This window comes from Coregonus lavaretus (assembly GCF_964263955.1).
Source record: "Coregonus lavaretus genome assembly, chromosome: 4".
Taxonomy (NCBI): Eukaryota; Metazoa; Chordata; class Actinopteri; order Salmoniformes; family Salmonidae; genus Coregonus; species Coregonus lavaretus.
In genome coordinates, this window is record NC_139991.1 from 54,522,775 (window position 1) to 54,548,206 (window position 25,432).

General features: G+C 43.3%; 1 protein-coding gene across 1 annotated transcript in view; it reads left to right on the plus strand.

Moving 5' to 3' along the window:
• The window catches only part of LOC311128668 (splicing factor, suppressor of white-apricot homolog), a 164,583-nt gene that overhangs the window by 54,378 nt on the left and 84,773 nt on the right, over nt 1–25,432 (plus strand). Inside the window, exons 8-10 of the mRNA XM_084160864.1 lie at nt 16,854–17,205; nt 17,362–17,511; nt 17,640–17,733. Of these exons, the coding sequence (XP_084016990.1) occupies nt 16,854–17,205; nt 17,362–17,511; nt 17,640–17,733 (596 nt within the window). The remainder of the gene's footprint in view (nt 1–16,853; nt 17,206–17,361; nt 17,512–17,639; nt 17,734–25,432) is intronic.

Sequence of the window (25,432 nt, forward strand, 5' to 3'; positions counted from 1 at the left end):
GCTAAATTACTTCTATGCTCGCATCGAGGCAAGTTACACTGAAACATGCATGAGCATCAGCTGTTCCGGACGACTGTGTGATCACGCTCTTCGTAGCCGATGTGAGTAAGACCTTTAAACAGGTCAACATTCACAAGGCCGCAGGACCAGATGGATTACCAGGACGTGTACTCCGGGCATGCGCTGACCAACTGGCAGGTGTCTTCACTGACATTTTCAACCTGTCCCTGTCTGAGTCTGTAATACCAACATGTTTCAAGCAGATCACCATAGTCCCTGTGCCCAAGAACACTAAGGTAGCCTGCCTAAATGACTACCGACCCGTAGCACTCACGTCTGTAGCCATGAAGTGCTTTGAAAGGCTAGTCATGGCTCACATCAACGCCATTATCCCAGAAACCCTAGACCCACTTCAATTTGCATATCACCCCAACAGATCCACAGATAATGCAATCTCTATTGCGCTCCACACTGCCCTTTCACACCTGGACAAAAGGAACACCTATGTGAGAATGCTATTCATTGACTACAGCTCAGCGTTCAACACCATAGTGCCCTCAAAGCTCATCACTAAGCTAAGGACCCTAGGACTAAACACCTCCCTCTGCAACTGGATCCTGGACTTCCTGACGGGCCGCCCCAAGGTGGTAAGGGTAGGTAACAACACATCTGCCATGCTGATCCTCAACATTGGGGCCCCTCAGGGGTGCGTGCTCAGTCCTCTCCTGTACTCCCTGTTCACTCATGACTGCATGGCCAGGCACAACTCCAACACCATCATTAAGTTTGCCGATGACACAACAGTGGTAGGCCTGTTCACCGACAACGATGAGACAGCGTATAGGGAGGAGGTCAGAGACCTGGCCATGTGGTGCCAGGACAACAACCTCTCCCTCAACGTGATCAAGACAAAGGAGATGATTGTGGACTTCAGGAAAAAGAAGAGGACCAAGCATGCCCCCATTCTTATCGACGTGGCTGTAGTGGAGCCGGTTGAGAGCTACAAGTTCCTTGGTGTCCACATCACCAACAAACTAACATGGTCCAAGCACACCAATACAGTCGTGAAGAGGGCACGACAAAACCTATTCCCCCTAAGGAGACTGAAAAGATTTGGCATAGGTCCTCAGATCCTCAATAGGTTCAACAGCTGAACCAACGAGAGCATCCTGACTGGTTGCATTACTGCTCTGACCGCAAGTCGCTACAGAGGGTAACGCGTACGGCCCAGTACATCACTGGGACCAAGCTTCCTGCCCTCCAGGACCTCTATACCAGGCGGTGTCAGAGGAAGGCCCTAAAAATGGTCAAAGACTCCAGCCACCATAGTCATAGACTGTTCTCTCTGCTACCGCACGGCAAGCGGTACCGGAGCGCCAAGTCTAGGTCCAAAAAGGCTTCTAAACATATTTTAACCCCAAGCCATAAGACTCCTGAACATCTAATCAAATGGCTACCCAGACTATTTGCATTGCCCCCCCACCCCTCTTTTACGCTAATGCTACTCTCTGTTTATATCTATGGATAGTCACTTTAATAACTCTACCAACATGTACACTACCGTTCAAAAGTTTGGGGTCACTTAGCAATGTCCTTGTTTTCGAAAGAAAAGCCATTTTTTTGTCCATAAAAATAAATAACATCAAATTGATCAGAAATACAGTGTAGACATTGTTAATGTTGTAAATGGCTATTGTAGCTGGAAATGGCTGATTACATTTTTTTTTGAATATCTACGTAGGCGAACAGAGGCCCATTATCAGCAACCATCAGTCCTGTGTTCCAATGGCACGTTGTGTTTGCTAATCCAAGTATTATGATTTTAAATGGCTAATTGAATCCAAGTATTATGATTTTAAATGGCTAATTGATCATTAGAAAACCCTTTTGCAATTATGTTAGCACAGCTGAAAACTGTTGTGCTGATTAAAGAAGCAATAAAACTGGCCTTCTTGAGACTAGTTGAGTATCTGGAGCATCAGCAATTGTGGGTTCGATTACAGGCTCAAAATGGCCAGAAACAAATAACTTTCTTCTGAAACTCGTCAGTCTATTCTTGTTCTGAGAAATGAAGGCTGTTCTATGTGAGAAATTGCAAAGAAACTGAAGATCTTGTACAACGCTGTGTACTACTCCCTTCACAGAACAGCGCAAACTGGCTCTAACCAGAATAGAAAGAGGAGTGGGAGGCCCCGGTGCACAACTGAGCAAGAGGACAAATACATCAGAGTTTCTAGTTTGAGAAACAGGCGCCTCACAGGTCCTCAACTGGCAGCTTCATTAAATAGTACCCGCAAAACACCAGTCTCAACGTCAACAGTGAAGAGGCGACTCCGGGATTCTGACCTTCTAGGCAGAGTCAGACTGGCCAATAAAAAGAAACAATTAAGATGGGCAGTCTGAGATATGGCTTTTTCTTTGCAACTCTGCCTAGAAGGTCAGCATCCCGGAGTCGCCTCTTCACTGTTGACGTTGAGACTGGCGTTGCTGAAGCCAATCCTGCGTTGTCTTGGCTGTGCGTTGTCTTGGCTGTGCGCTTAGGGTCGTTGTCCTGTTGGAAGGAGAACCTTCGCCCCAGTCTGAGGTCCTGAGCGCTCTGGAGCAGGTTTTCATCAAGGATCTCTCTGTACTTTGCTCTGTTCATCTTTCCCTTGATCCTGACTAGTCTCCCAATCCCTGCCACTGAAAAACATCCCCACAGCATGATGCTGCCACCACCATGCTTCACCGTTGTGATGGTGCCAGGTTTCCTCCAGACGTGACACTCTGGCATTCAGGCCAAAGAGTTCAATCTTGGTTTCATCAGACCAGAGAATGTTGTTTCTCATGGTCTGAGAGTCCTTTAGGTGCCTTTTGGCAAACTCCAAGCGGCTGTCATGTGCCTTTTGCTAAGGAGTGGCTTCCGTCTGGCCACTCCACCATAAAGGCCTGATTGGTGGAGTGCTGCAGAGATGGTTGTCCTTCTGGAAGGTTATCCCATCTCCACAGAGGAACTCTGGAGCTCTGTCATTCTGACCATCAGGTTATTGGTCACCTCCCTGACCAAGGCCCTTCTCCTCCAATTGCTCAGTTTGGTCGGGCAGCCAGATCTAGGAAGAGTCTTGGTGGTTCCAAACTTCTTACATTTTAGAATGATAGAGGCCAATGTGTTCTTGGGGACCTTCAATGCTGCAGAAATGTGTTGGTACCCTTCACCAGATGTGTGCCTCGACACAATCTTGTCAGGTGGACTCCAATCAAGTTATAGAAACATCTCAAGGATGATCAATGGAAACAGGATGCACCTGAGCTCAATTTCGAGTATCATAGCAAAGTGTCTGAATACTTATGTAAATAAGGTATTTCTGTTTTAAATTTTTTATAAATGTGCCAAAATGTCATAAAACCTGTTTTCGCTTAGTCATTATGTGGTATAGTGTGTAGATTGATGAGAAACATAAAAAAAAAGCATTTTAGAATAAGGCTGTAATGTAACAAAATGTGGAAAAGTCAAGAGGTCTGAATACTTTCCGAATGCACTGTATGTACATATAGGTAGGGGTAAAGTGACAAGGCAACAGGATAGATAATAAACAATAGCGTACAGTGGGGGAAAAAATTATTTAGTCAGCCACCAATTGTGCAAGTTATCCCACTTAAAAAGATGAGAGAGGCCTGTAATTTTCATCATAGGTACACGTCAACTATGACAGACAAAATGAGATTTTTTTTTACAGAAAATCACATTGTAGGATTTTTTATGAATTTATTTGCAAATTATGGTGGAAAATAAGTATTTGGTCAATAACAAAAGTTTCTCAATACTTTGTTATATACCCTTTGTTGGCAATGACACAGGTCAAACATTTTCTGTAAGTCTTCACAATGTTTTCTCAGCATCTTTTTAAGTGGGAGAACTTGCACAATTGGTGGCTGACTAAATACTTTTTTCTCCCCACTGTATGTGATGAGTCCAGAAAAGTTAGTCCAAAAAGGGTCAATGCAGATAGTCCGGGTTGCTATTTGGTTAACTATTTAACTAACTACTGTATTTAGCGGTCTAATGGCTTGGGTGTAGAAGCTGTTTAGGGTCCTGTTGGTTCCAGACTTGGTGCATCGGTACAGATTGCCGTGCGGTAGCAGAGAGAATGGTTTATGACTTGGGTGGCTGGAGTCTTTAAACATGTTTGGGGCTTACTCTGACACCGCCTGGTGTAGAGGTCCTGGTTGGCAGGGAGCTCGGCCCCAGTGATGTACTGGGCTGTACGCACTACCCTCTGTAGCACCTTGCGATCGGATGCCAAGCAGTTGCCATACCAAGCGGTGATCCAGCCATTCAAGATGATTTCAGTTGTGCAGCTGTAGAACTTTTGTTCTAAATCTTTTCAGCCTCCTGACGGGCAAGAGGTGTTGTCGTGCCCTCTTCACGACTGTTGGTGTGTGTGGACCATGATAGATCCTTAGTGATGTGGACACCAAGGAACTTTAAGCTCTCGACCTGCTCCACTACAGCCCTGTCGATGTGAATAGGGGCATGCTCGGCCCCCCATTTCCTGTCGTCCACGATCAGCTCCTTTGTCTTGCCGACGTTGAGGGAGAGGTTGTTGTCCTGGCACCACACTGCCAGGTCTCTGACCTCCTCCTTATAGGCTGTCTCATCTTTGTTGGTGCTCAGGCCTACTTCCGCCGTGTCATCAGAAAACATAATGGTTTTGGAGTCGGGCGTGGCCAAGCAGTCATGGGTGAACAGGGATTACACGAGGGGACTAAGCACGCACCCCTGAGGGGCCCACGTGTTGAAGGTCATTGTGTCGGATGTGTTGTTGCCTACCGTCACCACTTGGGGCAGCCCGTCAGGAAGTCCAGGATCCAGTTGTAGAGGGAGGTGTTCAGTCCCAGGGTCCTTAGCTTAGTGATGAGCTTGGAGGGCACTATGGTGTAGTCAATGAGCTGTAGTCAATGAACAGCATACTCACATAGGTGTTCCCCTTATCCAGGTGGGAGAGGGCAGTGTGGAGTGCAATAATGATTGCGTAATCAGTGGATCTGTTGAAATTGTTGCATTTATATTTTTGTTCAGTATATATCTATCGGCGAGTCTCTGTTGTGCGGTGCACATGAGGTGATGAAATGACACATTCACTACTAAATGTTTGCCATCAGATATCTTATAATGGCTTTCTGCCAGAAGTCAAAGAGCTCTGGTGAGTTATCTGTACAGCTGCCATTTTTTCCCTGTGCTTCCTAATAGTGTTTTTTTTTCTCCTCCGTTCTTCTCCCATCTGCTCCATGTGCACATGCAGCTCTTCCTTCACACATCACAACTTTGTTCATTTGCACAATTTATCTTGTTCATATTTTGCTTGTAAAATGTCCACACTCACCATAAATGACATTCGGTAGCTTCTAGCTTTGCCTGTATAACTGTATGAGCTGCATTTGCCTGTCTTTGCAATTAGTTTGTTCGTTTTCACTTGTTAGCATTTAGCTAACAGCGTGTATGTGAATTTGCTTCTAGTTTGTGCTAATTTTGTTAGCATTCTGGTAATAGAGGCCCAATGGTTTTAGTGCATCCTTGTGTGCTATGCCAGTAATACTGGAAATCCCAGTAACATATTCCAGTCTGTGATAACAAAACAGTCCTGTAGCTTAGCATCTGCTTCATCGGACCACTTCCGTATTGGGCGCGTCACTGGTACTTCCTGTTTTGAGGTTTTGCTTGTAGGGATCAGGAGGATAGAGTTATGGTCAGATTTGCCAAATGGAGGGCGAGGGAAAGCTTTGTATCCATTTCTGTGTGTGGCATAAAGGTGATCTAGTTTGGGGGGAAAGGGTTGTCTCTAGTTGCAAAGGTGACATGGGCATAGAAATTAGCTAAGACTGATTTCAGTTTCCCTGCATTAAAAGCGCCGCGTCTGGATGAGCATTGTCTTGTTTGCTTATGGCCCTATACAGCTCGTTGAGTGTGATCTTAGTGCTAGCATCGGTTTGTGGTGGTAAATAGAAAGCTACTGTATGAAAAATATCTATAAAAACTCTCTTTGTAAGTAGTATGGTCTACAGCGTATCATGATGTATTCTAACTCAGGCGAGCAGAACCTCGAGACTTCCTTAATATTAAAGATTGCGCACCAGCTGTTGTGGACAAAGAGACACACACCTCTCCCCTTGAGTTTACCCAAAGCTGCCGTTCTGTCCTGCCAATGCATCGAAAAACCAGCTAGATGTATATTATCCATGTCTTTGTTCAGCCACGACTCCAAGAAACATAGAGAGTTCTTCAAAGTTACAGTTCTTCGGGTCCCGTTGATAGGATAGTCTCGAACGGAGCTTGTCCAGTTTGTTCTTCAGTGATTGTAGAACGGAGGGTAGAGGCAGTTTATTCACTTGCCAACTTATTTTCGTCAGGGTGCCCGCACTTCGGCCTCGCTTACGCCGCCTCTTTCTTCTCCGAGTCCGGGTGATCAGGGCCTGGTCTTGGGTGAGCAGTATGTCCTGCACCACCGACTCGTTGAATTTAGAAATATTTCTCCAAATTGAGGTTAGTGATGGCGGAAACATTATGTACAAAAAAGGTTACGATCAGCGCAGAAAAACACACTAAATAGCACAATTGGTCAGGAGCCCGTAAAGCAGCAGCTATCCAATCCAGCGACATTCCTGTTGGGTGAAATGCGCCGATGAGGCAATGCAGCCTACTGTACACCTCATTAGTTTTAACAGTCCACAGACAAGCATCTCACAATACACTGTACTGTACATCCATCCACAATGACTCACCAACACTCCTCCGCTAAAGCAGTCCGTCTATTTATCTGTTTCACCCACCCTACTTTAAACAGTTGCTCGCCTCGACTTGCCTCGCCTGGGCTCATTGGCTACTGCAGATCCGTGTGCGTCGCTTTCATCTCCATTAATGCCATTTTTTTTATCCTAGAGACAGTTATGGAGGGGGTACTTTAAATTGTCTTGTATAGCAGAGGGAAGCTGGCTGCTACCAATGAACGTTTTCCCTGCTAAGCAAGCTGTTACCCTGCAGGTTATGGATCGTTATGCATTCAGTAAGTGGGCTATTTTATTAACCAGCAGATGCTGTTCGCAGGCCGACCTTCTGTTTTGCAAACCTTTTCAAATCGAATCAAATCAAATTGTATTTGTCACATACACGTGTTTAGCAGATGTTATTGTGGGTGTAGCGCAATGCTTGTGCTTCTAGCTCCGACAGTGCAGTAATATCTAACAAGTAATATCTAACAATTTCACAACATATACACACAAATCTAGTAAGGAATGGAATTTAAGAGTATATACATATATGGACAATGACAGAGCGGCATGGACTAAGATACAGTAGAATATTATAGAATAGAATACAGTATATACATATGAGCTGAGTAGTGCAAGATATGTAAACATTATTAAAGTGACTTGTTCCATTTCCTAAAGTGGCCAATGATTTCAATAGGCAGCAGCAGCCTCTAATGTCCTAGTGATTGCTATTTAACAGTCTGATGGCCTTGAGATAGAAGCTGTTTTTCATTCTCTCGGTCCCAGCTTTGATGCACCTGTACTGACCTCGCCTTCTGGATGATAGCGGGGTGAACAGGCAGTGGCTCGGTTAGTTGATGTCCTTGATGATCTTTTTGGCCTTCTTGTGACATCGGGTGCTGTAGGTGTCTTGGAGGGCGGGTAGTTTGCCCACTTTTAGTTTTTCCCAAGAGAGCAGCACAGGAATGGAATTAAAGTTATTATATTCTATCACCCCCTGTCTGGTTTGAATTGCAATCCCAGGTTCAGTGCTGTAAGCATCTCACCAGACACAAACTGGCCTGATGGGTATTGGTTGGTGACTGTTCTTGAACTTCAACACTACTCGTGGCGCTGTGCTCAAGAGGCTGCCTATGAAAATGATTACCATTTGGAGTGGTTCTAGAAGGAGCAGCACTTTAATGTCTACTAAAGTATATGGTTTGGAGAGAAAAACAACTTTGTTGAATAATACACTGCTCAAAAAAATAAAGGGAACACTTAAACAACACAATGTAACTCCAAGTCAATCACACTTCTGTGAAATCAAACTGTCCACTTAGGAAGCAACACTGATTGACAATAAATGTCACATGCTGTTGTGCAAATGGAATAGACAACAGGTGGAAATTATAGGCAATTAGCAAGACACCCCCAATAAAGGAGTGGTTTTGCAGTTGGTGACCACTTCTCAGTTCCTATGCTTCCTGGCTGATGTTTTGGTCACTTTTGAATGCTGGCGGTGCTTTCACTCTAGTGGTAGCATGAGACGGAGTCTACAACCCACACAAGTGGCTCAGGTAGTGCAGCTCATCCAGTATGGCACATCAATGCGAGCTGTGGCAAGAAGATTTGCTGTGTCTGTCAGCGTAGTGTCCAGAGCATGGAGGCGCTACCAGGAGACAGGCCAGTACATCAGGAGACGTGGAGGAGGCCGTAGGAGGGCAACAACCCAGCAGCAGGACTGCTACCGCCGCCTTTGTGCAAGGAGGAGCAGGAGGAGCACTGCCAGAGCCCTGCAAAATGACCTCCAGCAGGCCACAAATGTGCATGTGTCTGCTCAAACGGTCAGAAACAGACTCCATGAGGGTGGTATGAGGGCCCGACGTCCACAGGTGGGGGTTGTGCTTACAGCCCAACACCGTGCAGGACGTTTGGCATTTGCCAGAGAACACCAAGATTGGCAAATTCGCCACTGGCGCCCTGTGCTCTTCACAGATGAAAGCAGGTTCACACTGAGCACATGTGACAGACGTGACAGAGTCTGGAGACGCCGTGGATAACGTTCTGCTGCCTGCAACATCCTCCAGCATGACCGGTTTGGCGGTGGGTCATTCATGGTGTGGGGTGGCATTTCTTTGGGGGGCCGCACAGCCCTCCTTGTGCTCGCCAGAGGTAGCCTGACTGCCATTAGGTACCGAGATGAGATCCTCAGACCCCTTGTGAGACCATATGCTGGTGCGGATGGCCATGGGTTCCTCCTAATGCAAGACAATGCTAGATCTCATGTGGCTGGAGTGTGTCAGCAGTTCCTGCAAGAGGAAGGCATTGATGCTATGGACTGGCCCGCCCGTTCCCCAGACCTGAATCCAATTGAGCACATCTGGGACATCATGTCTCGCTCCATCCACCAACGTCACGTTGCACCACAGACTGTCCAGGAGTTGGCGGATGCTTTAGTCCAGGTCTGGGAGGAGATCCCTCAGGAGACCATCCGCCACCTCATCAGGAGCATGCCCAGGCGTTGTAGGGAGGTCATACAGGCACGTGGAGGTCACACACACTACTGAGCCTCATTTTGACTTGTTTTAAGGACATTACATCAAAGTTGGATCAGCCTGTAGTGTGGTTTTCCACTTTAATTTTGAGGGTGACTCCAAATCCAGACCTCCATGGGTTGATAAATTTGATTTCCATAGATCATTTTTGTGTGATTTTGTTGTCAGCACATTCAACTATGTAAAGAAAAAAGTATTTAATAAGATTATTTCATTCATTCAGATCTAGGATGTGTTATTTTAGTGTTCCCTTTATTTTTTTGAGCAGTGTAAGGCTGTGATGGTGGGATCCTGAGGCGCTCTCTTGGCTCTTTGTGGTGTTAAGGTTAGGGGTTAGAGAGAGGCCAGTGGAGGATGGATGTGCTATAACTGTGCTTTCAGAATAGCAGCTCCCTTGCTTAATCCTGCTGTCAAATAACACTCCAGCTCTTAACTGAGCAGCAGGGGCATAGCCCTCTTCAGTCCTCCTCTGTCTTTGTCGCTCTCTCTCACTCTCTCTCTTCTGTGTCTCTGTCTCTTTCCTTTCCTACGTTTGTATTTTGATCTCATTCTTGGATATAACAATTGAAAAGATTAGCATCTGTCAGTGAATCCTAACCCTTGACTCGGCATCAAGAGGGATGTAGCAAATTAATATAAATCATGTGAATGATGGCTCTCCTACAGGTTTCCAGCCTTGTGCATATTGCGAAGGTCTTCGTAACAGTCGACCAGAGCGGTGACTAATGAGTTAATATCATCCAGTTTTCCCTTTGACAAGAAAAGCCTCTTATTCCCCTTCTCCATCGCTTCCTCTTCCTCCCTCCCTCCCGCCATCCTTCCTTTTTCATTTTTCAATTTTCTGTCTCCATCCTGTACGCTCCATCAGGGAGGGAAACCACTGCCACAGTAGAAGACCCTGTAGAGTTAATAATGCACAAGCACAGCTCAGCAGACACACACACAGACACACACAGCCACATGCTGAACCGGAAGCCCTCATCCTCCAACTCCCACGATCTTGCTCTTAGTATTTAGAATTTATTAGGATCCCCATTAGCTGCTGCCAAAGCTTCCTGGGGTCCAAACAGGAATAAATCAATTACGTCACAACAACCTACATCATAAATAAAACAATACATCATACAGTACATTATTACTCTATTATTTAAAAAAAAATACTATATAAAATGTACAATAATACAATATTACAATGTGTGTTTGTTTGTGTAGAGTGTATGTGTGTCTCCACAGACCTCGTTGTGCCATGAGGTGTTGTTTTATCTGTTTTTTAAATCTGATTTTAATGCTTGCTTGAGTTACTTGATGTGGAAGAGAGTTCCATGTAGTCATGGCTCTATGAAGTACTGTGTGTTTCCCAGATTCTGTTCTAGACTTGGGGACAGTGAAGAGACCCCTGGTTGCATGTCTTGTGGGGTATGTACAGTGGGGAGAACAAGTATTTGATACACTGCCGATTTTGCAGGTTTCCCTACTTACAAAGCATGTAGATGTCTGTAATTCTTATCATAGGTACACTTCAACTATGAGAGACGGAATCTAAAACAAAAATCCAGAAAATCACATTGTATGATTTTTAAGTAATTAATGTGCATTTTATTGCAGGACATAAGTATTGACAGGAGAGATTGACATGCATGTTATTGATATTAGCCCTCAATGTACATTTAAGGGCCAGACGTGCTGCTCTGTTCTGGACTAATTGTTCTGGGCCAATTTGCCTATGTCCTTCTTTGTGGCACTTGACCAAATAACTGGGCAGTAGTCCAGGTGTGAAAAAACTAGAGCCTGTAGGACTTGTTTTGTTGATTGTGATGTCAAGAAGGCTAAGTGTGGTAGCTGATGTGTATAATGTTGAGTCATCAGCGTAAATAGACACACTGGTCTAGATAGCTACCTTGATGTATGCCTAACTCTACCTGGTTTACGTTAGAGAGGCATCCATTAAAGCAGGGTTTCCCAAACTCGGCCCTGGGCCCCCTCACCTGGTTGCACGTTTTGTTTTTTTTAATCAGCTGTGTATTGCACCAAAACGTGCACCCATGGGAAACCCAGGACCGAGTTTGGGAAACCCTGCATTAAAGAAAACCCTCTGTGTTCTGTTAGACATGTAACTCTCAATCCACAATTTGGCACAGGGTGTAAAGCCATAACACGTTTCTTCAGCAGCAGCGATAATGTCAAAAGATGCACTTTCAAGTCTCATAAAACAACTACCATAATCTTCTTATCATTTTCTTTCAGCTAATCATCATTTGTGTCAGTGCCGTACATGTTGAGTACCCTTCCCTATAAGCATGCTGAAAGTCAGTTGTTAATTTGTTTCCTGTGAAATGGCATTGTATCTGGTCAAACAGCATTTTTTACAAAAATGTACTAAGGGTCGGTAGCAGGCTGATTGGTCGGCTGTTTGAACCAGTAAAGGGTGCTTTGCTATTCTTGGGTAGCAGAATGACTTTTTTTTTCTCCTCCAGACCTGAGGGAACACACTTTCTAGTAGGCTTAGATTGAAGAGATACGAGTGGCAGTATAGTCCGCTACCATCCTCAGTAATTTTCCATCCAAGTTGTCATTACCAGGTGGTTTGTCATTGTTGATAGACAACAATATTTTTTTCACCTCTTCCCCACTCAGTTTAGTGAATAAAAAATGATGGTGCTTGTCTTTCATAATTTGGTCAGTTATGCATGGATATGAAGGTTCAGAGTTTTTTTTGCTAATCTTGCCAATGAAAAAGTCATTAAAGTAGTTTGCAATATCAGAGGGTTTTGTGATTAATTAGCCATCTAATTTAATGAAGGATGGTGCTGAATTCGCCTTTTTGCCAAAAATGGCATTTAAGGTGATTATTAATCTGATGGCTAGCCATATCAAACGGAATGTGAAAACTCAACTTAATACGGTTACTCAACTTAATACGATCTCGTTATGGTTTTGATTCTGAGCTGTCGAGAAAGAAGTCTGTGAGGGGACCATTTAAGATGAAGGTGCCATTTTGAGCAACCTCGCACTGACCACCACACCCACAAATCATGACAAACAACCCTCTCCCCCCTCTTGCTGCTGTTGCCATTGGCAATGAGCTGACAGAATCTGTTTATACAGTCTGGTAGCTGTTGTGAGTGCAAATTTGCCAGCTCAAGGTTGTCAGAACGAACCTGGCTAGCACCTCCCTAGGAATAAATTATTACACCTAAAAATAGCAAATTGTCATCGCACACACAGTAAGTTTGACACTCACACAATTAGCATTTCCCAATTTCCTACCCACAGTAAGAGTATGAACCGAACTTTGAATTGCACAAGGAACCCTTTGACTTGCACCATTGCACGGTGACGTACCACACCTTTATATTTCCCTGGCTACCCAAACTCCTTGCCCACGGATGTTAGTTTCTTCTCCGCAATGAGTCTGGATCTGAGTACCAACCTGAAAGTTTCTAGAATGGAAATTCATTCTAGACCGTCTGATTGGTCCCAGAAACTAATGGGTTGGGCCAGAGCCAGAACACTCGTTGATAAAGCAGCATTTTGAAAATGTGTCATTGGCTTTGATACTGGTTAGAGAATATCAAATTGCTGATGACGATATTTTGTACAAAACCCTTCATTTTGACACCACAAATGACTTCAATGATTGCAGTCTCAGACTGCAGTATGTAGCGAACGATAGATCAGCGGAATAATTCAGTTTGAGTCGTCAGGCAACCTTTACAGTGGCTTACAAGGCACCCCCCTTAGCATTTTTCCTATTTTTTTGCCTTATAACCTGGAATTAAAATGGATTTTTGGGGGGTTTGTATCATTTGATTTACACAACATGCCTACCACTTTGAAGATGCAAAATGAAAAAAAAGTCTCTATAAGCTTGGCACATCTAGCCACTGGGGTTTTTGCCCATTCTTCAAGGCAAAACTGCTCCAGCTCCTTCAAGTTGGATGGGTTCCGCTGGTGTACAGCAATCTTTAAGTCATACCACAGATTCTCAATTGGATTGAGGTCTGGGCTTTGACTAGGCCATTCCAAGACATTTAAATGTTTCCCCTTAAACCACTCGAGTGTTGCTTCAGCAATATGCTTAGGGTCATTGTCCTGCTGGAAGGTGAACCTCCGTCCCAGTCTCAAATCTCTGGAAGACTGAAACAGGTTTCCCTGTATTTATCGCCATCCATCATTCGTTCAATTCTGACCAGTTTCCCTGTCCCTGCCGATGGAAAAACATCCCCACAGCATGATGCTGCCACCACCATGCTTCACTGTGGGGATGGTGTTCTTGGGGTGATGAGAGGTGTTGGGTTTGCGCCAGACATAGCGTTTTCCTTGATGGCCAAAAAGCTCAATTTTAGTCTCATCTGACCAGTGTGCCTTCTTCCATATGTTTGCAATGGCTTTTTTCTGGCCACTCTTCCATTAAGCACAGCTCTGTGGAGTGTACCGCTTAAAGTGGTCCTATGGACAGATACTCCAATCTCCGCTGTGGAGCTTTGCAGCTCCTTCAGGGTTATCTTTTGTCTCTTTGTTGCCTCTCTGATTAATGCCCTCCTTGCCTGGTCTGTGAGCTTTGGTGGGTGGCCCACTCTTGGCAGGTTTGTTGTGGTGCCATATTCTTTCCAGTTTTTAATTATGGATTTAAGGGATGTTCAAAGTTTCTGATATTTTTTTATAACCCAACCCTGATCTGTACTTCTCCACAACTTTGTCCCTGACCTGTTTGGAAAGCTCCTTGGTCTTCATGGTGCCGCTTGCTTGGTGGTGCCCCTTGCTTAGTGTGTTGCAGTCTCTGGGGCCTTTCAGAACAGGCGTATATATATATATATATATATATATATATATATATATATATATATATATATATATATATATATATATATATATATATATACTGAGATCATGTGACAGATCATGTGACACTTAGATTGCACACAAGTGGACTTTATTTAACTAATTATGTGACTTCTGAAGGTAATTGGTTGCACCAGATCTTATTTAGGGGCTTCATAGCAAAGGGGTGAATACATATGCACGCACACTTTTCCATAATAAATGTCTTATAATTTTTTGAAACAAGTAATTTTTTTCATTTCACTTCACCAATTTGGACTATTTTGTGTATGTCCATTACATGAAATCCAAATAAAAATCCATTTAAATTACAGGTTGTAATGCAACAAAGTAGGAAAAACGCCAAGGGGGATGAACACTTTTGCACGGCACTGCATATAGCCTATTTGCTTGTTTCTTTTTTCCCGTTTGAAAATATAATCTGAACACTTATGAGTTAATCCGTCAGTTGTTTTATTCATAACTTGACTCTGTTGATACCGGACGGTGTGCGAGTATGATTTCTTATTCCTGCTGTAAATTACTTTCTCTGAGCTGCTGATATGCTTGATTGAGTCCGAAATGGGAAGTGTGATTGTAATGATAGGCTTTGGAAATGAGTCTTTGCTAATTGTTTTTGATATCCGCTTTTACACGCATTATGATTTCCAACAAGCTGATCCTAATTATTCTTGTTGGACAAAAGACTGGAAGAAATTATTCTTTTTGTTCCCCATTTTTTCCCCATCCTCAACTGACAAAGTACATTTTATTAATTGGACGGCAATCAGGAATAGATTATTAAACATTTTAATTTCTATCAGTTTGGAGTTGAGCGAGGAGTCCTCTGTGAGCGAGGCTAAGATCCTATTAGCAATGAGGTCAGACCTAAATATATATATATATATATATATATATATATACACATACAGTGGGGAGAACAAGTATTTGATACACTGCCGATTTTGCAGGTTTTCCTACTTACGAAGCATGTAGAGGTGTGTAATTTTTATCATAGGTACACATCAACTGTGAGAGACGGAATCTAAAACAAAAATCCAGAAAATCACATTGTATGATTTTTAAGTAATTCATTTGCATTTTATTGCATGACATAAGTATTTGATACATCAGAAAAGCAGAACTTAATATTTGGTACAGAAACCTTTGTTTGCAATTACAGAGATCATACGTTTCCTGTAGGTCTTGACAAGGTTTGCACACACTGCAGCAGGGATTTTGGCCCACTCCTCCATACAGACCTTCTCCAGATCCTTCAGGTTTCGGGGCTGTCGCTGGGCAATACGGACTTTCAGCTCCCTCCAAATATTTTCTATTGGGTTCAGGTCTGGAGACTGGCTAGGCCACTCCAGGACCTTGAGAAGCTTCTTACGGAGCCAGTCCTTAGTTGCCCTGGCTGTGTGTTTCGGGTTGTTGTCATGCTGGAAGACCCAGCCACGACCCATCTTCAATGCTCTTACTGAGGGAAGGAGGTTGTTGGCCAAGATCTTGCGATACATGGCCCCATCCATCCTCCCCTCAATACGGTGCAGTCGTCCTGTCCCCTTTGCAGAAAAGCATCCCCAAAGACTGATGTTTCCACCTCCATGCTTCACGGTTGGGATGGTGTTCTTGGGGTTGTACTCATCCTTCTTCTTCCTCCAAACACGGCGAGTGGAGTTTAGACCAAAAAGCTCTATTTTTGTCTCATCAGACCACATGACCGTCTCCCATTCCTCCTCTGGGTCATCCAGATGGTCACTGGAAAACTTCAGACGGGCCTGGACATGCGCTGTCTTGAGCAGGGGGACCTTGCGTGCGCTGCAGGATTTTAATCCATGATGGCGTAGTGTGTTACTAATGGTTTTCTTTGAGACTGTGGTCCCAGCTCTCTTCAGGTCATTGACCAGGTCCTGCCGTGTAGTTCTGGGCTGATCCCTCACCTTCCTCATGATCATTGATGCTCCACGAGGTGAGATCTTGCATGGAGCCCCAGACCGAGGGTGATTGACCGTCATCTTGAACTTCTTCCATTTTCTAATAATTGCGCCAACAGTTGTTGCCTTCTCACCAAGCTGCTTGCCTATTGTCCTGTAGCCCATCCCATCCTTGTGCAGGTCTACAATTTTATCCCTGATGTCCTTACACAGCTCTCTGGTCTTGGCCATTGTGGACAGGTTGGAGTCTGTTTGATTGAGTGTGTGGACAGGTGTCTTTTATACAGGTAACGAGTTCAAACAGGTGCAGTTAATACAGGTAATGAGTGGAGAACAGGAGGGCTTCTTAAAGAAAAATGAATAGGTCTGTGAGAGCCGGAATTCTTACTGGTTGATAGGTGATCAAATACTTATGTCATGCAATAAAATGCAAATTATTTACTTAAAAATCATACAATGTGATTTTCTGGATTTTTGTTTTAGATTCCGTCTCTCACAGTTGAAGTGTACATATGATAAAAATTACAGACCTCTACATGCTTTGTAAGTAGGAAAACCTGCAAAATCGGCAGTGTATCAAATACTTGTTCTCCCCACTGTATATATATATATATATACACGTTACCCCACTCGGCACTGCAGCACACACACACACTCTAAGACAGTAAGCAGGCCTGTCTCATCCAGTGCTGACTTACACGTCTGCTTGTTAATAGGGAGGCACGCAAAAACACATGAATTCCTTTTTGAGCCGTGAGCTATTGTGAGATGTAAATTGATCATATCCTCTCTCTCTCTGACCTCTCCACAGCTAACATGGCAGCAATGTATTATGGGTACTGCATGCTACCTGATGGGAACTACTGCCTGGCTCCGCCTCCCCCAGGGATAGATGCCAACGCTTACTACAGCTCCCTGCCCTCTGGCAGCATGCTGGCCGCGCCCTCTTACTCTGGAGCCCCGCCTCCTCCAGGGACCACTCCACCTCCTGAGCCAACCACACGGTTCATCTACACGGCTCCTCCGACTACATTTCCCATTATCCCACCACCAACTACAGTTCCCATGATCCCACCACCAACTCCAGTTCCCAGCCAGGTCCCAGTCCGCCTCTCAACCCCTCCTGCTCCTGTTGTACCTGCTGCTGTCATACCAGAGACCAGGTGTGTGGTGTGGACACTTATTGGAGAGAAGTGGAAATATTTTTTCTCAATCCTCATACTACCTATTTTTCCCCACATAATGTGATGCATTGCTAAACAACTTTCTCTCTCTTGCTCTCTCTCTCTCCACTCACTCATCTTTCCCGCTTCAATCAGTTCGCGGTCCCAGGCTCCAGTTGCTGTGGCAGCGCCGGCCATCATTCCCCCTCCCCCTGACATCCAACCGGTTATTGACAAGCTGGCTGAGTACGTAGCTAGGAACGGTGTCAAGTTCGAGACCAGCGTCCGCGTCAAGAATGACCCGAGGTAAGCAGAAAGAGCAGAAACAGACTATTTCTGCTCTTCTCTTTGCTGAATAAAGGAGGATGGCTCACAATGTACTATTTGTTCAATATAATGGCTGTACATCTTGTGTGTTTCTATCTCCAACACAGGTTTGACTTTCTGCAGTCCTGGAACCAGTACAACACCTATTATGAGTTCAAGAAGCATTACTTCATGAAGAAAGAGGGAATCAGCCTGCCAGAGGTATTATTGTGTGTATGCGCATGTGATATTTTTGGCAGCAGCTACTCTTCCTGGGGTCCTGCAAAATTAAGGCAGATATACCATTTAAAAAACATTACAATACATTCATAACAGATTTCACAACACACTAAGTGTGTGCCCTCAGGCCCCTACTCTTCTACCACATATCTACAATCACAAAATCCATGTGGTACGTGTGTGGATAGTGCGTATGTTATCATGTGTGTGTATGCATGTGTCTGTGCCTATGTTTGTGTTGCTTCACAGTCCCCGCTGTTCCATAAGGTGTATTTTTATCTGTTTTTTAAAATCTGATTATACTGCTTGCATCAGTTAACTGATGTAGAATAGAGTTCCATGTAGTCATGGCTCTATGTAGTACTGTGCGCCTCCCATAGTCTGTTCTGGACTGTGAAGATACCTCTGGTGGCTTGTCTTGTGGGGTATGCATGGGTGTCTGAGCTGTGTGCTAGTCATTTAAACAGACAGCTCGGTGATTTCAACATGTCAGTACCTCTCACAAATAGAAGTAGTGATGAAGTCAATTTCTCCTCCACTTTGAGCCAGGAGAGATTGACATGCATATTATTAATGTTTGCTCTCTGTGTACATCCAAGGGCCAGCCGTGCTGCCCTGTTCTGAGCCAATTGCAATTTTCCTAAGTCCCTCTTTGTGGCACCTGACCACACGACTAAACAGTAGTCCAGGTGCTACAAAACTAGAACCTGTAGGACCTGCCTTGTTGATGGTGCTGTTAAGAACGTAGAGCAGAGATTTATTATGGACAGACTTCTCCCCATCTTAGCTACTGTTGTATCAATATGTTTTGACCATGACAGTTTACAATCCAGGGTTACTCCAAGCAGTTTAGTCACCTCAATTTGCTCAATTTCCACATTATTTATTACAAGATTTAGTTAATGGTTTAGTGAATGATTTGTCCCAAATGCATTGCTTTTAGTTTTTGAAATATTTAGGACTAACTTATTCCTTGCCACCCGTTTTGAAACTAACTGCAGCTTTTTGTTAAGTGTTGCAGTGATTTCACTCGCTGTAGTAGCTGACGTTGTATAGTGTTGAGTCATCCGCATACATAGACACACTGGCTTTACTCAAAGTAATGTCATTAGTAAAGATTGAAAAAAATAAGGGGCCTAGACAGCTGCCCTGGGGAATTCCTGATTCTACCTGGATGATGTTGGAGAGGCTTCCATTAAAGAACACCCTCTGTGTTTTGTTAGACAGGTAACTCTTTATCCACAATATAGCAGGGGGGTGTAAAGCCATAACACAAGTTTTTACAGAAGCAAACTATGATCGATAATGTCAAAAGCCGCATTGAAGTCTAACAAAACAGCCCCCACAATCTTTTTACCATCAATTTCTCTCAGCCAATCATCAGTCATTTGTGTAAGTGCTGTGCTTGTTGTATGTCCTTCCCTATAAGCATGCTGAAAGTCTGTTGTCAATTTGTTTACTATAAAATAGCATTGTATCTGGTCAAACACCATTTTTTCCAAAACTTTACTAAGGGTTGGTGACAGGCTGATTGGTTGGCTATCTGAGCCAGTAAAGGGAGCTTTACTATTCTTGGGTAGCGGAATGACTTTTGCTTCCCACCAGGCCTGAGTGCACACACTTTCTAGTAGGCTTAAATTGAGGATATGACAAATAGGAGTGGCAATATCATCCGCTCTTCCACACTCACTTTACTGAATTCAAAATTGCAATTCTTGTCTTTCATAATTTGTTCAGATATACTTGGATGTGTAGTGTCAGCGTTTGTTGCTGGCATATCATGACTTGGTTTGCTAATCTTGCGAAGAAAAAATCAAATTAAAGTAGTTGGCAATATCAGTCAGTTTTGTGATGAATGAGCCATCTTTTTCAATGAACGATGGAGCTGAGTTTGCCTTTTTTCCCAAATTTCATTGAATGTGCTCCAAAGCTTTTTACTATCATTCTTTATGTCATTTATCTTTGTTTCATAGTGTAGTTTCTTCTTCTTTTTATTCAGTTTAGTCACACGATTTTTCAATTTGCAGTACGTTTGCCAATTGGTTGTGCAGCCAGACTTATTTGCCACCATTCCTTTTGGCTCATCCCTCTCAACCATAACATTTTTCAATTCCTCGGCAATCCACAGGGATTTAACAGTTTTTACAGTCATTTTCTTAATGGGTGCATGCTTATTAGTAACTGGGATAAGCAATTTTATAAATGTGTCAAGTACAACGTCTGTTTGCTCCTCATTACAGACCAACAAATAGTATTTACATCAACAACATAGGAATCACTACAAAATGTATTGTATGACCTCTTATACACTATATTAGGCCCACCCTTTGGAACTTTGGTTTTCCTAGATATGGCTACTATATTGTGGTCACTACAGCCGATGGATCTGGATACTGCTTTCAATCATGTTTCTGCAGCATTAGTAAAGATGTGATCAATACATGTTGATGATTTCATTCCTGTGCTGTTTGTAACTACCCTGGTAGGTTGACTGATAACCTAAACCAGGTTGCAGGCACTGGTTACAGTTTGAAGCTTTTTCTTGAGTGAGCAGCTTCATGAAAGCCAGTCAATATTTAAATCACCCAGAAAATATACCTCTCTGTTGATATCACATACATTATCAAGCATTTCACATATGTTATCCATATACTGACTGTTAGCACTTGGTGGTCTATAGCAGCTTCCCACAAGAATGGGCTTTATTACTTCAACAGTATTTAACATGAGATCCTCTCTAATCTTTACAGGAATGTGGTTCTGAATATAAACAGCAACACCTCCACCACTGGCATTTCTGTCTTTTCTGTAAATGTTATAACCTTGTATTGCTACCACTATATCATCAAAGGTATTGTCTAAGTGAGTTTCATAGACAGTCAGAATATGAATGTCATCTGTTATTAGTAAGTTATTAATTTCATGAACCTTGTTTCTTAAGCTACATACAGTACCAGTCAAAAGTTTGGACACACATTTACATTTACATTTTAGTCATTTAGCAGACACTCTTATCCAGAGCAACTTACAGTTAGTGAGTGCATACATTTTCATACTGGCCCCCCATGGGAAACGAACTAACAACCCTGGCGTTGCAAGCGCCATGCTCTACCAACTGAGCTACACACCTACTCATTAATTTGTACATTTTACATTTTAGTCATTTAGCAGACGCTCTTATCCAGAGCGTCTTACAGTTAGTGAGTGCATTTTCTTCATTTTTTTATTTTATTTTATTTATATTCAAGGGTTTTTCTTTATTTTTACTGTTTTCTACATTGTAGAATAATAGTGAAGACATCAAAACTATGAAATAATACATATGGAATTTTTGTAGTAACCAAAAAAGTGTTAAACAAGTCAAAATATATTTTTATATTTTAGATTCTTCAAAGTAACCACCCTTGATGACAGCTTTGCACACTCTTGGCATTCTCTCAACCAGCTTCACCTGGAATGCTTTTCCAACAGTCTTGTAAGAGTTCCCACATACAGTGGGGGAAAAAAAGTATTTAGTCAGCCACCAATTGTGCAAGTTCTCCCACTTAAAATGTTCATCATAGGTACACGTCAACTATGACAGACAAAATGAGAAAAAAAAATCCAGAAAATCACATTGTAGGATTTTTAATGAATTTATTTGCAAATTATGGTGGAAAATAAGTATTTGGTCACCTACAAACAAGCAAGATTTCTGGCTCTCACAGACCTGTAACTTCTTCTTTAAGAGGCTCCTCTGTCCTCCACTCGTTACCTGTATTAATGGCACCTGTTTGAACTTGTTATCAGTATAAAAGACACCTGTCCACAACCTCAAACAGTCACACTCCAAACTCCACTATGGCCAAGACCAAAGAGCTGTCAAAGGACACCAGAAACAAAATTGTAGACCTGCACCAGGCTGGGAAGACTGAATCTGCAATAGGTAAGCAGCTTGGTTTGAAGAAATCAACTGTGGGAGCAATTATTAGGAAATGGAAGACATACAAGACCACTGATAATCTCCCTCGATCTGGGGCTCCACGCAAGATCTCACCCCGGCCCGTGGGGTCAAAATGATCACAAGAACGGTGAGCAAAAATCCCAGAACCACACGGGGGGATCTAGTGAATGACCTGCAGAGAGCTGGGACCAAAGTAACAAAGCCTACCATCAGTAACACACTACGCCGCCAGGGACTCAAATCCTGCAGTGCCAGACGTGTCCCCCTGCTTAAGCCAGTACATGTCCAGGCCCGTCTGAAGTTTGCTAGAGTGCATTTGGATGATCCAGAAGAGGATTGGGTGAATGTCATATGGTCAGATGAAACCAAAATAGAACTTTTTGGTAAAAACTCAACTCGTCGTGTTTGGAGGACAAAGAATGCTGAGTTGCATCCAAAGAACACCATACCTACTGTGAAGCATGGGGGTGGAAACATCTTGCTTTAGGGCTGTTTTTCTGCAAAGGGACCAGGACGACTGATCCGTGTAAAGGAAAGAATGAATGGGGCCATGTATCGTGAGATTTTGAGTGAAAACCTCCTTCCATCAGCAAGGGCATTGAAGATGAAACGTGGCTGGGTCTTTCAGCATGACAATGATCCCAAACACACCGCCCGGGCAACGAAGGAGTGGCTTCGTAAGAAGCATTTCAAGGTCCTGGAGTGGCCTAGCCAGTCTCCAGATCTCAACCCCATAGAAAATCTTTGGAGGGAGTTGAAAGTCTGTGTTGCCCAGCGACAGCCCCAAAACATCACTGCTCTAGAGGAGATCTGTATGGAGCAATGGGCCAAAATACCAGCAACAGTGTGTAAAAACCTTGTGAAGACTTACAGAAAACGTTTGACCTGTGTCATTGCCAACAAAGGGTATATAACAAAGTATTGAGAAACTTTTGTTATTGACCAAATACTTATTTTCCACCATAATTTGCTAATAAATTCATTAAAAATCCTACAATGTGATTTTCTGGATTTTTCTTCCTCATTTTGTCTGTCATAGTTGACGTGTATCTATGATGAAAATTAAAGGCCACTCATCTTTTAGTGGGAGAACTTGCACAATTGGTGGCTGACTGAATACTTTTTTCCCCACTGTATGGGTGGTCCTCTGTAGCTCAATTGATAGAGCATGGTGCTTGTAACGCCAGGGTAGTGGGTTCGATCCACGGGACCACCCATACGTAAAAATGTATGCACACATGACTATAAGTCGCTTTGGATAAAAGCATCTGCTAAATGGCATATTATTATTATTATTATTATTATTATTATTATTATAAGCGCAAACCAGATGGGATGGCATATCGCTGCAGAATGCTGTGGTAGCCATGCTGGTTAAGTGTGCCTTGAATTCTAAATAAAGCACACAGTGTCACCACCAAAGCACCCCCATTCCATCACACCTCCTCCATGCTTCACGGTGGGAACCACGCATGCGGAGATCATCCGTTCACCTACTCTGCGTCTCACAAAGAAACTACGGTTGGAACCAAAAATCTCAAATTTGGACTCATCAGACCAATGGACAGATTTCCACCGGTCTAATGTCCATTGCTTGTGTTTCTGGGCCCAAACAAGTTTATTCTTCTTATTGGTGTCCTTTAGTAGTGGTTTATAGGCAGCAATTCGACCATGAAGGCTTGATTCATGCAGTCTCCTCTGAACAGTTGATGTTGAGATGTGTCTGTTACTTGAACTCTGTGAAGCATTTATTTGGGCTGCAATTTCTGAGGCTGGTAACTCTAATGAAGTTATCCTCTGCAGCAGAGGTAACTCTGGGACTTCCTTTCCTGTGGCGGTCCTCATGAGAGCCAGATTCATCATACCGCTTGATGTTTTTTGTGATTGCACTTGAAGAAACATTCAAAGTTCTTGAAATGTTCTGTATTGACTGACCTTCCTGTCTTAAAGTAATGATGGACTGTCGTTTCTCTTTGCTTATTTGAACTGTTCTTACCATAATATGGACTTGGTCTTTTACCAAATAGGTCTATCTTCTGTATACCACCCCTACCTTGTCCACACAACTGATTGGCTCAAACGCATTTAGAAGGAAAGAAATTCCACAAATTAACGTTTAACAAGGCACACCTGTTAATTGAAATGTATTCCAGGTGACTACCTCATGAAGCTCATTGAGATAACGCCAAGTTTGTGCAAAGCTGTCATAAAGGCAAATGGTGGCTACTTTGAAGAATCTCAAATATAAAATATATTTTGATTTGTTTAACACTTTTTGGGTTACTACATGATTCCATATGTGTTATTTCACAGTTTATGTCGTCACTATTATTCTACAATGTAGAAATTAGTAAAAATAAAGAAACACCCTTGAATGAGTAGTGTGTCCAAACTTTTGACTGGTACTGTATGTAGCTTAAGAAACAAGGTTCATGATATTATTAACTTGCTGGTAACAGATGATGCTATGAAAGGAATGATTTGGGTGGATCCCATCCTCCTTATAAAACGTGTTTTGTTTCCAAAAGGTATCGAAATTGTCCACAAAAGTTACACACATTGAGCTGCAATAATCACGTAGCCAGTTGTGAAGAGAAATAATCCTGCTAAAGCATTCAATGCCACAATTCAGAGAGGGCACAGGGCCAGATATGATGGGTCTTTTATTAGTGTCTAGCAGAGAGTCAATCAGCTCTTTGAAATCCAGTTTCAACTGTTCAGAGCTGCTCTTCATAATGTCATTATAACCCACATGGACTGCAATAGAATCAATGTCCATGTCCTGGCATAGTACATTCGGGAGCAGCTTAATAATGTAATTTACTCGAGCTCCGGGATAGGACATTGTTTTTGCACCTGGAACAGTCACATTTCTTAACATGGAGCTGCCCAAAATCATGGCTGGTGAGAAGGACGAGGAAATCCGCCCACTCCCACGCTTCACAGGATGGTGCAGGCCTCCGACAGATGGAGAAGCCCTGCTCGATCCAGAGCAGGGACGGAAGGTTGCCGACGTCGACTTCGACCTCGTAGGGAAGAAGTAGGAGTAGGCATAGCGGCCGCAGACACCAGTATCCAAAGCGACGAAGGTGCAGGAAGGTCAGGCTCCAGGGCGTCGACTATTCGTTGTTTGTATCCGCTCCGGGCCTCAGTTTCTTACGTATGCTGGGGACCTGCGTGATCAAGGAAGCCACCTCAAGTCTATAATCCTCGGCAAGCAAACAATTGCCGCATTGGAACTCTGAGTGATCCAGTTTGTCCCGAAACAAAGCGTAGTCGATATAGCGCTGGAACCGTTCATTTACTTCTCCAGACAAAGAGGGCTCCATTGAAAAACTAATCTGGGACTAACTTCGTTAGCTTGATCGCTAAAGTTAGCAGCTTAGCCAAGTTAGCGGTTCTTTCAAGCATTCTTTAACCTGTCAGTTAAGTGGGATTCCGGGACAAGAAATACCGGTCATAGCTGTTAAAAGCTAACTGTGTCACGGAATCCATGCAAAAACAAGTTTGGTATTTATGTTTAATAAAGATTGGTCATGTTTTAGTTAAAATAACAAACCGAGTGTTTCCAGTATACAGTGTTCAGCTGCGCACTCTGATGACGTAGTGATGTATCACCTCGTATTGCATTGTTGTCATCACTGGGAGTCTGTGTAGAGTTATTAGTCAGTCAGTCATTCAGTGATCCTCTGCGTCCCTTTTCCCTCTCCCTGAGATCAGTGTGCGTTTAATACCATT